This window comes from Bison bison, unplaced genomic scaffold, assembly GCF_000754665.1.
Source record: "Bison bison bison isolate TAMUID 2011002044 unplaced genomic scaffold, Bison_UMD1.0 scf7180017864325, whole genome shotgun sequence".
Classification (NCBI taxonomy): domain Eukaryota; kingdom Metazoa; phylum Chordata; class Mammalia; order Artiodactyla; family Bovidae; genus Bison; species Bison bison.
The window spans coordinates 6080711-6094329 of NW_011494897.1; the positions used below are offsets into that span (position 1 = coordinate 6080711).

The 13619-nt window shown below is 40.2% G+C and overlaps 1 protein-coding gene across 1 annotated transcript in view; it reads left to right on the forward strand.

Annotated features, from left to right (window-relative positions):
- USH2A (Usher syndrome 2A (autosomal recessive, mild)) overlaps nt 1-13619 on the forward strand; it is a 939168-nt gene that overhangs the window by 396201 nt on the left and 529348 nt on the right. Inside the window, exons 27-30 of the mRNA XM_010853294.1 lie at nt 1128-1401; nt 8174-8377; nt 8505-8585; nt 11403-11597. Coding sequence (XP_010851596.1) covers nt 1128-1401; nt 8174-8377; nt 8505-8585; nt 11403-11597 — 754 coding nt within the window. The remainder of the gene's footprint in view (nt 1-1127; nt 1402-8173; nt 8378-8504; nt 8586-11402; nt 11598-13619) is intronic.

The window sequence follows — 13619 nt, forward strand, 5'->3', positions numbered from 1 at the left end:
TTCCAGTGAGTCAACTCTTCGCATGAGGTGGCCAAAGTATTGGAGTTTCAGCTTCAGCATCAGTCCTTCCAATGAACACCCAGGGCTGATCTCCTTCAGAATGGACTGGTTGGATCTCTTTGCAGTCCAAGGGACTCTCAAGAGTCTTTTCCAACACCACAGTCCAAAAGCATCAATTCTTTGGCACTCAGCCTTCCTCACAGTCCAACTCTCACATCCATACATGACCACTGGAAAAACCATAGCCTTGACTAGACACACCGTTGTTGGCAAAGTAATGTCTTTGCTTTTGAATATGCTATCTATGTTGGTCATAACTTTCCTTCCAAAGAGTAAGCATCTTTCAATTTCATGGCTGCAATCACCATCTGCAGTGATATTTGGAGCCCCCCCCCAAAAAAAAAGAAGACCGTAGTAGGTAAAATAATTATTGAGTCACACTTTGAAGAAAAACATACGGAGGCATTTCCTTTACCATGAAATGTGGGTGAAATATGTTCATATTAGAAAATGGCACCTTAATCTAAAGGTACAGACATAGAAGCAATTATGTTAGTTAGAGATTTAGAATAGAAACCCTGAAATACCAAATCAAAATAAATCTTACAAATTTGAAATTGAGTTCACTAACCAGTTAAAATAAGCTTAATCAGGCTTGACATTTCATTTTCTTATTGTCTTGTCATATTTTCCTCCTAAATTAAATTGATATATGAAGTAGTATTTTCTCATTTTCTAAAGATTCAAATAAAAATAGAGTCAGAGTTTAAACCGCTTTGTTCTCTTCAGTCATTCAGTCACTTATGCTAGTGTTTAATCTTTTACCTGTGTTGCCTCAAAAAGAAAAAAAAAAGGTTTTGCCTATATAATATTGCATTACATCATATCATCATTACTGGGTATAAATGTGTCTGACTCATTACAACATCCTTCATGTCAATTATAAGCTTGCAAAGTGCTTCATTATATGTTGCTCCAGTTCTGCTTAGAATAAAGTGGGACATTTTTATAGAGTACTTTCAGGGAAATTTCTTGCTTTTCTTCAAGAAGCTGACCTTCTGTTCTCTCCCAAACTGCTATTCTGCAGTCTTTTTATACACCTATTTTCTTTTTAATATGAAATACAGATGGAGCTGAAGAGTGGAATATTGAGCTTCCGGTTAAATACTAGTCTTACTTTTACACAAGTGGATCTTTGGCCGGGGCTGTCCTACTGTGATGGAAAGTGGAATAAAGTGATCATTAAAAAAAATGATTCCATCATATCAGCAAGCATGAATGAACTGATGGAGCACGTGTCAGAGTCCAGAGCCCAGGCGCTGATGGTGAATTCCCCCGTCTATGTGGGAGGAATCCCACAGGAGCTGCATGACCCCTATAAACACCTGAAGCTGGAACAAGGTAAACTTCATCGGAAGTACGGCCCTAGTACTATCAGGTCTTGGTGGTTCTGTGTTTCAAGACAGAGCAGTAGAACTGATCTGAAAGCAACATCTATTCATCTATTTTCTGGAAGAATTTTGTGCTCTAAAAAAAAAAAATCACAACATACTTCTTCAAATAATTTTGTATGTTGCCCTTAAGAGTATGTTGTTACATCTATTTATATGTTAAATCATACCTATTTATGCTATGCTATGCTAAGTCGCTTCAGTCGTGTCCGACTCTGTGCAACCCCATAGACGGCAGCCCACCAGGCTCCCCCGTCCCTGGGATTCTCCAGGCAAGAACACTGGAGTGGGTTGCCATTTCCTTCTCCAATGCATGAAAGTGAAAAGTGAAAGTGAAGTCTCTCAGTCGTGTCCGACTCTTAGCGACCCCATGGACTGCAGCCTACCAGGCTCCATAAATAATAAATCAATATATTTATTCAAACATCTTTATCAGATATAATTTTAATATATATACATGTATATTTGTGTGTACATGTATATGTGTATGTGTATTTATACATACACACACATACACACACACACACACACACACACACACACACACATATATATAGTATGTTTGGGATTCCCTGGTGGCTCAGACGGTAAAGCGTCTGCCTGCAATGCGGGAGACCCAGGTTCGATCCCCAGGTCCAGAAGACCCCCTGGAGAAGGAAATGGCAACCCACTCCAGTACTCTTGCCTAGAAAATTCCATGGATGGAGGATCCTGGTGGGCTGTAGTCCATGGGGTCGCAAAGAGTCGGACACAACTGAGCAATTTCACTCACTCACTCATAGTATGTTTCCTTGTATGTTTTTCTTGGATATGCATGTGGTTCTGGTTCTTTTAAATGCTCATCATTATCTGTATTTACAGATTAAAAAATAGGTTAGTGTGCACAGCCAGGAAAAAAGGCCTTAAAAACCCTGGGTTTTTTTTTCTGACATCAGTGCTATTTGTTTCCATGCATTTCCATGGAGCTCTCATGCAGCAAAGCACATGAAAATGTGAGATTGTTTTAATTTCTGACATAACCTGTGAAAAATATGTATGTCATTTAATATTCATAACCATCAGTGAAAGGAAAAAGTACAAGTGTATGATGTATAGCTAAAGGAAACCTTTAACTCATATAAGGAGTTTGAACATAATTGGAGAAATTCTTGATTAAAAAAGACTAATTGTATGTGAGTTCATATTGTGTGACAGGTGTGGTTCTGAGAGCCTCATGTTAGAATAATTGGGTCAGTTCTTCATAGCAAGCCCATGAAACAGGTATTATTACTTGTATCCCCATTTTAAAGATTAGGAAACTAGGACACTCGTGGGTACTTGCTTTGCCTTGCCGGCTGTGTTAGAAGTCTGTGGGGAGCAGGACCTGGTCACCCCTCTGCGTCGTGCGCACCCGCGGTGCCTGGTCCCAGCGAAGAATTAAAAAAAAAAAAAAGATTAGGAAACTAGAGGGCAGGGAGGAAAGTAATTTGCTGAAGGTCGGTGGCTGCTAAGCAGATGGTAAGCCTGCCCATCTTGGGCTGCCTGGTGTTAAAGCCCACTTTCCTTATTATAGTCAAGTGTTCTTTTTCATGGGCACCGGTTGAAGTCCCTTTCTCTATGAAGTGGGAAAAGCACAGAAACTTCCAGCTTGTGTGCTTGTATGCTTCTGTGTAGAAAATGTTCTCAACATATTTCAAAACCTGTGCGCCCTGAATGGTTAAAATTTCCATGAAGCAGTCTTTGCCTATTTGGTAAGTACATAAAGATTTAAATGTCTTTGAATAGAAAATATATGGCAAGCTCTAAGGAGACTTTTAGAAGGGTACTAGTAGGGAGTTAATGAATATCTGGGGTATAAGACAGTAATGACATTTTCAAGGCACTTAAGATGTAACAGCAGCTAAAAATATTACATTCATATAAGGGCTTCTTTGGGTTTTCAGGTTTCTGAGGTTAGAAAGAGCTTGAAAACTCTTTATGAGAACAAAATTACTCGATTCTATTTACGTCTAGGAAAAATCCTCTGTATACTGAGCATTTTACTGTCAAAGTACACCAAAACCCATTATTATGAATGTCCTAGAAAGCTGGCTAAAATTGGAATTATTAAGATGATAATGATGAAACTTTAAAGCATCAACACAGACTCAAGGGGACTAACTCTATGACTAAGACTGTGATACTGGAAGATATTTTATTTATGGATAATACTAAATTTTTATCATTGCAGTATCATCCATATCAGTGGTTCTCAAACCACTGATAAAATATTGAAGTATAGTAGCTAAAACTTTGTAAGAACTCAATAAAATTAGCTATTATTATTATTCAAGATCCACTGGAATTGCCCAGAAAAGGTTTTTTTAAAATGCAGTTTAAGTGATATTTAAATGGCTTTGTCTCCTAAGATTCTGACTCAGATGCTTTGAATAGTACTGATTTATTTAAGTAACAGCATGTTTTACACAGTGATCAGGAGAACATTCACAGTATAAAGGTGCTGCATTTCTGTAGTGAATTGCAACTGAAACTAATCCTATTCACTTACTGTATTTTTTTTCAGTCCACTATCATAAAAATGGTTCTATGTTTCTTCACTGGGCTTTCCTGCTGGTTCGGTGGTAAAGAATCCACCTGCAATGCGGGAGACCCAAGTTTGATCCCTGAATCGGGAAGATCCCCTGGAGAGGGGAATGGCAACCCACTCCAATATTCTTGCCTGATAAGTGCCATGGACAAAATAGCCTGGTGGGCTACAGTCCATGGGGTCGCAAAGAGTCAGACAGGACTTAGCAACTAAATGATAACAGCAACATGCTTCTCCATTAACACCTTTTCCAAAGGCTCTATTTTTGTGGTCCTACTAGAGCTATTTTTTTTTAATCCATTATTGTCACAATCTTCCTTAAAATCAAAGGCCGATTAATTTTCCTCTATGTTCTGGAGACACTGGGCAACATAATGTGCTGAAGATATACCACCTTAGACCATGGGCACTTGGGTTGGGAGTGAGTGGGCCATGGCATGTGGACTCTCAGGTTATGGTCTGTCCATAGCTCTGAGCAGAGAGGTTAAGAGCGGGGCTGACAGCCCACCATCGTGCAGGCCCAGGTGCCGCAGGGTTGGACTCCTCCCCCAGAGGGCTACTGTGTCTCTCAGGTTTGTCCACCCAGAGTTCCAGACCACCTTCCAGACCTTGGAGGGGGATAGGTGTGGGGAGTCACTCAGTTTTCATAAAGGCAGGGAAAAAAAGACAAGGAGACATCACTAGTCTTCCCATAGACAGCCCATCTACCCTCTTGTTATCCTCCCATCCCATTCATATTTCAGAGATCCCTAGGGAGTATTTCCAGTGGGAGGGTTTCTGATAGTGCAGAGTTGGAAGAATGGTGCAAACTTTGACAAAACCCTCTGACTGCCCTAAGGATAGCACAGCAAGGACCCTGTGCCATAGCCTAGGTAGCTGTAACCCCAAGGCCTGAGGGCATAGTCCCACTTTCTAAGCAGAATTACTACATAGAAGCATCACTCTGTAACTCTCTGCACCTTTTTATCTCCAGAGTGAAGGAAGTCTATGACTGTAGCCTTTTCCAAATTTAAAATTGTGTCTTGTGTATTAATGTTTAAGATATTTCTTTAAGTTTTTTTTTTTTAACATTTTTAATTGTAGTTAAATATACGTAACATTCTTGCCTGGAAAATCCCAGGGACGGAGGAGCCTGGTGGGCTGCAGTCCATGGGGTCGCAAAGAGTCGGACACGACTGAGCAACTTCACTTTCACTTTTCACTTTCATGCATTGGAGAAGAAAATGGCAACCCACTCCAGTGTTCTTGCCTGGAGAATTCCAGGGACAGCGGAGCCTGGTGGGCTGCCGTCTGTGGGGTTGCACAGAGTCGGACACGACTGAAGCGACTTAGCAGCATACCTAACATTATTTTGCTGACAAAAGTCTGTATAGTTAAAGCTTTGGGTTTTCCAGTAGTCATATATGGATATGAGACCATAAAGAAGGCTGAACGCCGAAGAATTGATGCTTTTGAACTGTGGTGTTGGAGAAGACTCTTGAGAGTCTCTTGGACTGCAAGGAGGTCAAACCAGTCAATCCTAAAGAAAATCAATCCTGAGTATTCATTGAAGGGACTGATGCTAAATCTGAAATTCCAATACTTTGGCCACCTGATGTGAAGAACTGACTCATTAGAGAAGACCCTTATGCTGGGAAAGATTGAAGGCAGGAGGAGAAGAGGACAGAGGATGAGATGGTTGGATGGCATCACCAGCTCAATAGACATTAGTTTGAGCAAGCTCCAGAGGATGGTGATAGACAGAGAAGCCTGGCATCCTGCAGTCCATGGGGTTGCAAAGAGTTGGACACAGCTGAGTGACTGAACAAGAACAAATACCTAACATACAATTGGGGCTTGCCAGGTGACTCAAAGAATCCACTACTAATATAGGAGATGTGGGTTTGATCCCTGGGTTGGGAAGATCTCCTGCAGAAGGAAATGGCAACCCAGTATTCTTTCCTGGAAAATTCCATGGGCAGAGGAGCCTGGTGGGCTACAGTCTATTGGGTCATAAAGAATCAGACACGACTTAGCAACTAAACAACAGTAACACCTAACATACCATTTACCATCTTAATCACTTTTAAGTGTCCAGTTCAGGCATTTAGTACATTCATGTTTTTGAGCAACCATCAACACCATCCATCTCTAGCAGTCTTTTCATTCTGTGAAACTGAAATTCTGTACCCCTTGAACAATAAAGGGACATTCCTTATAAGGGTGCATTAATGTTTGCCGAGGCTGTCTGTGAATTGTTCATCCTTTTATTGGCAGGGAAACTGGAGGACCAGAGAAGTTAGGTGACCCAGCTCTGTGCCATCAGAAAATTACTACTTGTAAAGAAATTGGAATTCTTAGCTTCTGAATTTTCAAGGAGATGCTTTTATATTGAGCTTCATTGCTTTCAACTCAATTTACCCAACTTACTGAGTATCTACTGCGCATTGAAGATAGACTAGCAGTATTGATCAGTCAGGCCTAAAGGAATGTGAATAATAGCAAAGGCATTTAAAAGGAAATAGGCTGCAACTTAATGTGTTATAAGACAGAATAACACACCATATAAATGCTGAAGAGAACAATATGGTCATTGTTAGAATTAACTTACTTTACTGTTCAGCATTGCATTGTATTTTATTTCCATTTCTTGCTGGTGGGCTGTAATCTTGAAAAGAACTAATTATCTGTTTGGGGCCATTCAGACTTGACAGTGTTTTGTTCACAAAAGAGACTATGTGTTCCAGCAATCTCAAACTCAGTCTGTTTGTCCCTTCTTTGACAATTGTGTGCAGTTTTGTGAGCGGAGTGCTGTCAAACCTTGAAGAATTGATCTCTGTTTATACAAAATAGCAAGTCGTTCAAAGCTACAGCTGCTCCCCAGGTGATGTGATGCCCCGTGGTTCTGTAAGAAGAGAGCAGTCAGCACACACTTCAAACCCATCTCCTCCACCTTCTCTATTAAACTTCCCAGAACTGAAGGCAGCATGGCTATTCTAAAGTCAACTGAGTAAAGTACACTTTCCAGGATGCTTCTTGTGTTGCTATTGCCAAAGTTCAATTTGGTTCCTGTCCTGAGACCGTGAACCTGAAACTGGTAATCATTTTGCACCGTCAAGATTATGGAACTCAGTGAAAATGGTGGAGCACAGTGACAGCTCCCGAGTGTCCTGATTTAATGGGTCTTCGTTCTATGACTATGAAATGGTTGTTATGGAATTCACTGCAATAACTCATGATTTTAGTGTGTTTTGAAACTACATTTTTCTCCTTGTTGTAGTTCAATCAGTAAGTCATATCTAACTCTTTGCGACCCCTATGGGTTGCAGACCATCAGGCTTCCTTGTCCTTCACTATGTCCAGGAGTTGGCTGAAATTCATGTCCATTGAGTTGGTGATCTTATCTAACCATCTCCTACTGTTCTGCATTAGAACCTCATGCTCGCATGCTCAATTGTGTCCAACTCTTTGTGACCCTGTGGACTGTAGCCCGCCAGGCTCCTCTGTCCATGCGATTTCCCAGGCAACAGTACTGGAGTGGGTTGCCATTTTCTCCTCCAGGGGATCTTTCCAACCTTCGGACCAAAGCTACATCTACCCATGTTTCCTGCATTGCAGGTGGATTCTTTACCACTGAACAACGGGGCACCTGAGAGTGTATTTTTTTCCTCAGTGAGCTTCTTGAATAATCATGCTCATTTACATATTAGTTTTTGGCACTTAGATATGGACTTATGCATACAGGTAACTTCATTTTCTAGGATTGAGGAACATGTGAAAACGCTCTCACCATAGTGCGTAATTGCCTACACATTATATAGCACCGCTGGACTCCACATTATTTGGTAAGAATAAAAAGAATGCAAAAAAAACTGCTCCTAAAAAGATATAATACGTACTTTTCAGCTGAATCTAATTCAGTTGAATTACAATGATCAGCATATATATATATATTTCAAAATAACATAAATATGAATATTTCCTGCAACAGCTTAGCCTGGTAAAAAGCAGGCATAAAGGAGCAGAAAGGATCTCCCAAAGAAGACTTGAAAGTTTGAAAATTGTGTCTAAACCACCTCCCCAACTTCATCAAAATGTACTACTACAGGGGACAAAAATGATGGCTAATTAAGGACTCAAGCCCTCTGTGTGATACTCATTCCTTACTGTTCACTAGGTTTCGGTGGTTGCATGAAGGATGTGAAGTTTGCACGGGGTGCTGTCATTAACTTGGCATCTGTGTCCAGTGGTGCTGTCAGAGTCAATCTGGATGGATGCTTGTCAACTGACAGTGCTGCTAAGTGCAGGGGAGATGACTCCATCCTGGTGTACCGGGGAGAAGAGCGGACTGCTTATGAGAGCCATCTCCAGCCATTCACAGGTAATGCAGAGATGCTCTAAATTCAGTGTTCCATGGCTCTTCCTCATCGCCTCTTCCCTCCCTGCCAGCCCACCACCAGTCTCCATGAGTCCTGTGTTAACTTTCCTCCTTCTTATTTCCATTTAAGAATACCTGTATCGAGTAACAGCCTCACATGAAGGAGGTTCGGTACATAGTGATTGGAGCCGGGGCCGCACAACAGGAGCAGGTAAAGAGTGTTTATCTTAAAATGTGTATCACACACAAATGCACACATTGTGCATGTAAAGAAAAACAAAGCCTCTCACGTGTGCAGCAGGTAGCATGTCTGTAATCTTGTGACAGAGAGCGCCTTGGTTTGCAGAGTCATCTGTTGTTGGTGAAAATGCTTAGTGGATTAGGACTTTTTGATTCTTCAAATATTTCATAAAGATTTGTTCAGGCTGAGTCTTTCCTCTTCAGATGCAGAAGAAAGTAAGTTCAAGTTGTCTTGATAAAGGCCCATATCGACTGTAATTCATCAAAGAACTAGAAATCTTTACAAGTTGCTTAGTCCCCAAAAAGCTAAAGTCAGGGTTACCTTTAGGTGAGGATAGGCAACTTCTGGCCTCTTTGGTGGAGAGGTTGTTTGAAACCCACACTGTGGTTGGAAGCAAATGTATCTTTTATTGGGCTTCCACAGTGGCTCAGTTGGAAAAGAATCTGCCTGCAATACAGGAGACACAGGAGGTGCGGGTTTGATCCCTGTATCAGGAAGATCCATTGGAAGAGGAAAATGGCAACTCATTTCAGTATTGTTGTCTGGAAAATTCCATGGACAGAGGGGCCTGGTGGGCTACAGTCCATGGGGTCTCCAAAACAGTTGGATATGACTAAGCTTGCATGCATGTGTCTTTTATCATATAATGGCAGATGTTTGCCATGATGCTTACTGTTAGGGTCTTAGAATGCCTCTTCCAAGATAGAAATTGCTGAGTGGTCTGATTTCTTTGAGTTGAATGGAGAAACAACTAGGAAACAGACTGTATTAGATCTAATCTCAGATAACTGATATTTTAGCACTTTGTACTTTTGACAGTGACCACAACATCTTTTCACATAATACCATCACAAAGAGGCATTCATTACAAGAAGTTTTATGAATCAGTAGCCTTCTACCATTTTAGAGAAAATATTTGTCAGAAAGACAAATGCATTTCTGTATGATTGACACTCTTGAAGTTGTCCTTAGCAAGTCATGATTTGTTTAAAGATGTGTTTGTTTGTTTTACCGAGTACCCTCTCATATTTATTATCAGTAACAGGTTACTAGTGCAGACGGCATTTGAGGAATCTTTTTAATCTAAAAGATAAGTAAATACTGAGATGGGATACTGATAAGAATTTTTGAAGTTTGCTTCCTATAGAGTTTCCAGAAGAGGACAACTTGACGCTTTTCCAGGATGAGTTAAAGCATCATCTATTTATAGGCAAGACAATGAACTGAATGATCCCTTAAATCCTTTTCAATTTTAGATCTTGGAAAAAGCTCTAATGTAAAATGTTCGTTTGTGACTGGCGTGTTTTCTGCCCCTGTTTCACATTTCTCTTCTTTATTAATAAATATAAAGCCTGCTTTTAGTCTAATTCAGCAACCTAAATAGGTGTCCATAAAGTGCTCGGCTTACATAGCTTCATAACCCCCATTTTGAGTACCACCAAGAAAGTATGCAAATAGAGCTCTGAGTTTATAGCAGTGATCTGACCACAAAGTCTTATGCCATAAATTCATATTTACAATCTGACCACAACACCGAGCAGCTACATGCTCCCAAGGGCTGGAGAATAATTGCACTATTTAATTATTTTTGAGTCAGTTTTGCTCTGTCCCTTATGAGAACACCATCTGTTAGACAGGACAGTACTTTGCCCTGTACCACATTTCAGAACTAATAAAATCAGCAGCACTCCCATTGTCCCCTCACTTGGAACTTGATTGTGTGGCCTGTGCGTTTCCTGAAGTTGCTTGTGGAGTTTTACCTGCACAGACAGTGGTTCTCCACCTCTGTGCTTCCTCTCATTCCTTACGTTCATGATGCTTCCCTTGAGGCTGTCCTGTTTTATTGGCCTGAAAAGTAAAGTCAGAGGAGGAGGCTGTTTGATGGGGAGAGACCAGGGTGATCCTCCATCGACCGCGCTCAGGAGTCCAGGAGCAGTCAGAGCCCCTCTGTCATCCGTCATCCTGCCATGGAGTTCCTCGGGCTTTTTCTCAGCATCCTCAGTGCAGTCAGCTGTGATGAAGTTGTTACTGACCAGAACCATAGACATACCTAATAAATAGTTAAAGGTTATGGATTTTTAAAAGTAGAGGATTCAGCTTATAAGTGAGGTTTTGTAGTTTCTATAAACTTTTCATTTTGTGTTACTTTGTGATGCTCCGAAGAAAACGTCTCTGAAAATGATTTTGTAGAATCTCAAGGGCATCAACTTCTCTACCTGCCCCTTCCTCTAAGTGCAGTTAGGAATGTATCTGTATATCCCACCTGCTAGAACTTTGCTTCTTTAAAAATTAATTGGAAAAACAATTGAATTTGGCAAATGGGATCAGACCTTCAAGTACAATACGATCACATTTGTGATATTTTTTGGCTAATACATGGACGATATAAAAGTGTCAAACCACTATGTATAATAACAGTCTAATTATCTTGCTTCAAAGGGGGACATCATTATATTGTTTGAACTTGTTATCTGCCTACCATCCACCTCCTTCTTTATGAGTGATGTTTAAAACATGTTGGATACATTAAATGTTTTTGGAAAACCTGGGCTAGACTTGAAAGAACGTGATGTCGATGGAGTTTTGATGGTTTTGAAATATCGCTTAAACTGAATGGCTCAAGATGTGCAGTCATATTAAATCAATGCTGAAAAGTTACAACTCTAATAAATTGTATTTATGCTAATGGTTGAGTCTGATTTACTGCAGCCATTAAAAGTGAAGAATAGGAGCAATAGTCTTTTCAGAACTGCCATTCTGCCTATTTTCTCTTTTATCCTTTCACAGCTCCACAAAGTGTGCCAAGTCCCTCAGGAGTCCGCAGCATAAATGGCTATAGCATCGAGGTGACCTGGGATGAACCTGTTGTGGCTAGAGGTGTAATTGAGAAGTATATCCTGAGAGCCTACAGTGAGGATGCTCTTGGTCCACCCCACACACCCTCTGCCAGCTCTGAGCTTGTCGATACCAACACCTTCACAGGTAAAGCGGGCTCCTCGAGGGAGTAGATCTTATTAATTTTCTTTCTGTTTTGACTTTGAATACTTTTGCCTTAGTATATGAAAAATTCTCAGATTTTTGCCTGGTTACAAACAAGAATCATCTAATTATACGGACACCTCTATCCATGAAGGATGAAAAATAATTCTATAAATGTTTATGGGCTTTCATGGATAGTTTCATTATGAGGCTGGTACTTTCTCCATTCCCCAAAAGGTTAGGTCACGAGTGGCTCTCACCCTTAATGAGATTCCTATACCTAGGATGCTTATATGCCCTTAAAATGTGAAACTTTTCAAGATCTTATGTATACATAGGGTACCAGTGACCTATTTTACCATGCAAAAGTTTACTCGTTGGGACTAGCCCAAGTTCACAGTACCGTTATTTATTGTAAAATTGCTTATTAAACCTAATTATGTCAAGGTAGAGGAGATTAGAGCACCAGCAGTTTGACTGGCAAATCAGTGAATCAATTTCTCATGGTGAGGCATGGATGGTGTGCAGACTGGCGGGAGTGAAATACACTCACAAGCATCACACAAGGTCCCATGCTCAAATTTCTGCTTGTGTCATAAGATAGCAGTTTTCAGCATCATGAAATGTTAAGGCCCATTGAAATGGAAAGCCAGATTTAAGCCTTTGACCAAAAACAAAATAAAATGCATCAAAATAATTTAATGGGAAAAATAATTTTCCTCTGTCAGAGATACTTTCAGAACTTGACAAATTAGATGGATTTTCAAAGTGGACTTAACTGTTTTTCTAACACATCAGTCAACTCTATCAATCTTTACTTTGTTTTAGATTCCTTAGACTCTACAGTCCAAATAGACAACCAATTACAAAAAAATTGTTTATCTTTCATTTCCTTTGTCCTGTATTTACCCATCTGATAAAAACCCAATCTGATTGGGCCTTTGCCCAGGCTGCACACTGCAGCTAAGTGGGCTGGAAAAAGTCTCAGTTCCCATTTTCTGTCGGACACTCAGTAATGACACCAATCCTACTGTGTTTCTATAATAAGCTCCTTCTCCCATTCTCCTCGTTAAATATTTTATATTTTTCCAAACTATCTAGGTGTTAACCTGCCTTCTTTATCCCACTCAGCTGATAGCCTTATATATGAGATTTTCTTAGACACCAAAAAAAGCAAAAATCTATCATAAAGAATTTCTGTCACTCTCTTCCTATGAAATATATACATTAATTGCATTTTTCTGACCAATTACACTATTATTATTGGATTAGTGAATTAACGGATGTTAAAACATTTAAAAACATCTTTGGCATATAATATTATTTTCATTTTTTTTCACATTTCTCTCCATTTCCCTTCCTGTTTTTACAGAGCTTCCCTTATGCTATTAAAAATAAAATCTTCAAAAGTCCTATGGACCCCAGGTTTTCCTGCTTTTTCAGAGCTATTACTGGTGGTCTCTCTTCCTCTTACTTATATTTTAACCTCTGTCTCCTGGAGTCGTTTACCAAGTGTGGTCCTAGGACTTGGCTCAACAGCCTCCCCTGAGACCTTCTTATTCATGCAAATTCTCCAGCTGACCCCCACGTACCAAAGCAGAAGCTGTGAAGCAGAGCTCAGCAGTCCTGTTTTACCAAGCCCTCCTCTATTGATGCTGGTGATGCCAAAGTTAGAGCCACTGCCCATTTGGGTTCTGCCCAGGATCATTCAAACGCATCTATCAACACCTATTGTTAAACAAAAACAAACCCAAATCAATGATAAAAATCTTCCTTTTATCTAGAGTCCCTTCCAGCTCTCACTGTCTCTCTCCTCTTCCTAAGGCATCTGTGGTGTTGTCGCCATTTCTTCACTAGGTCTGCCTTCTACTTACTTGCCTGATTGAGGATTTCAAAAACTTCCATTTTAAATATCCACAGAACACTACAGTCCTGGTCTCCTCTGCTTGATAGCATTCTGCACTGTGGATTTCTTGTCATCTCTTGAAATATTTCATCACTTTTCTGATTGTTCTGCTTCTGGGT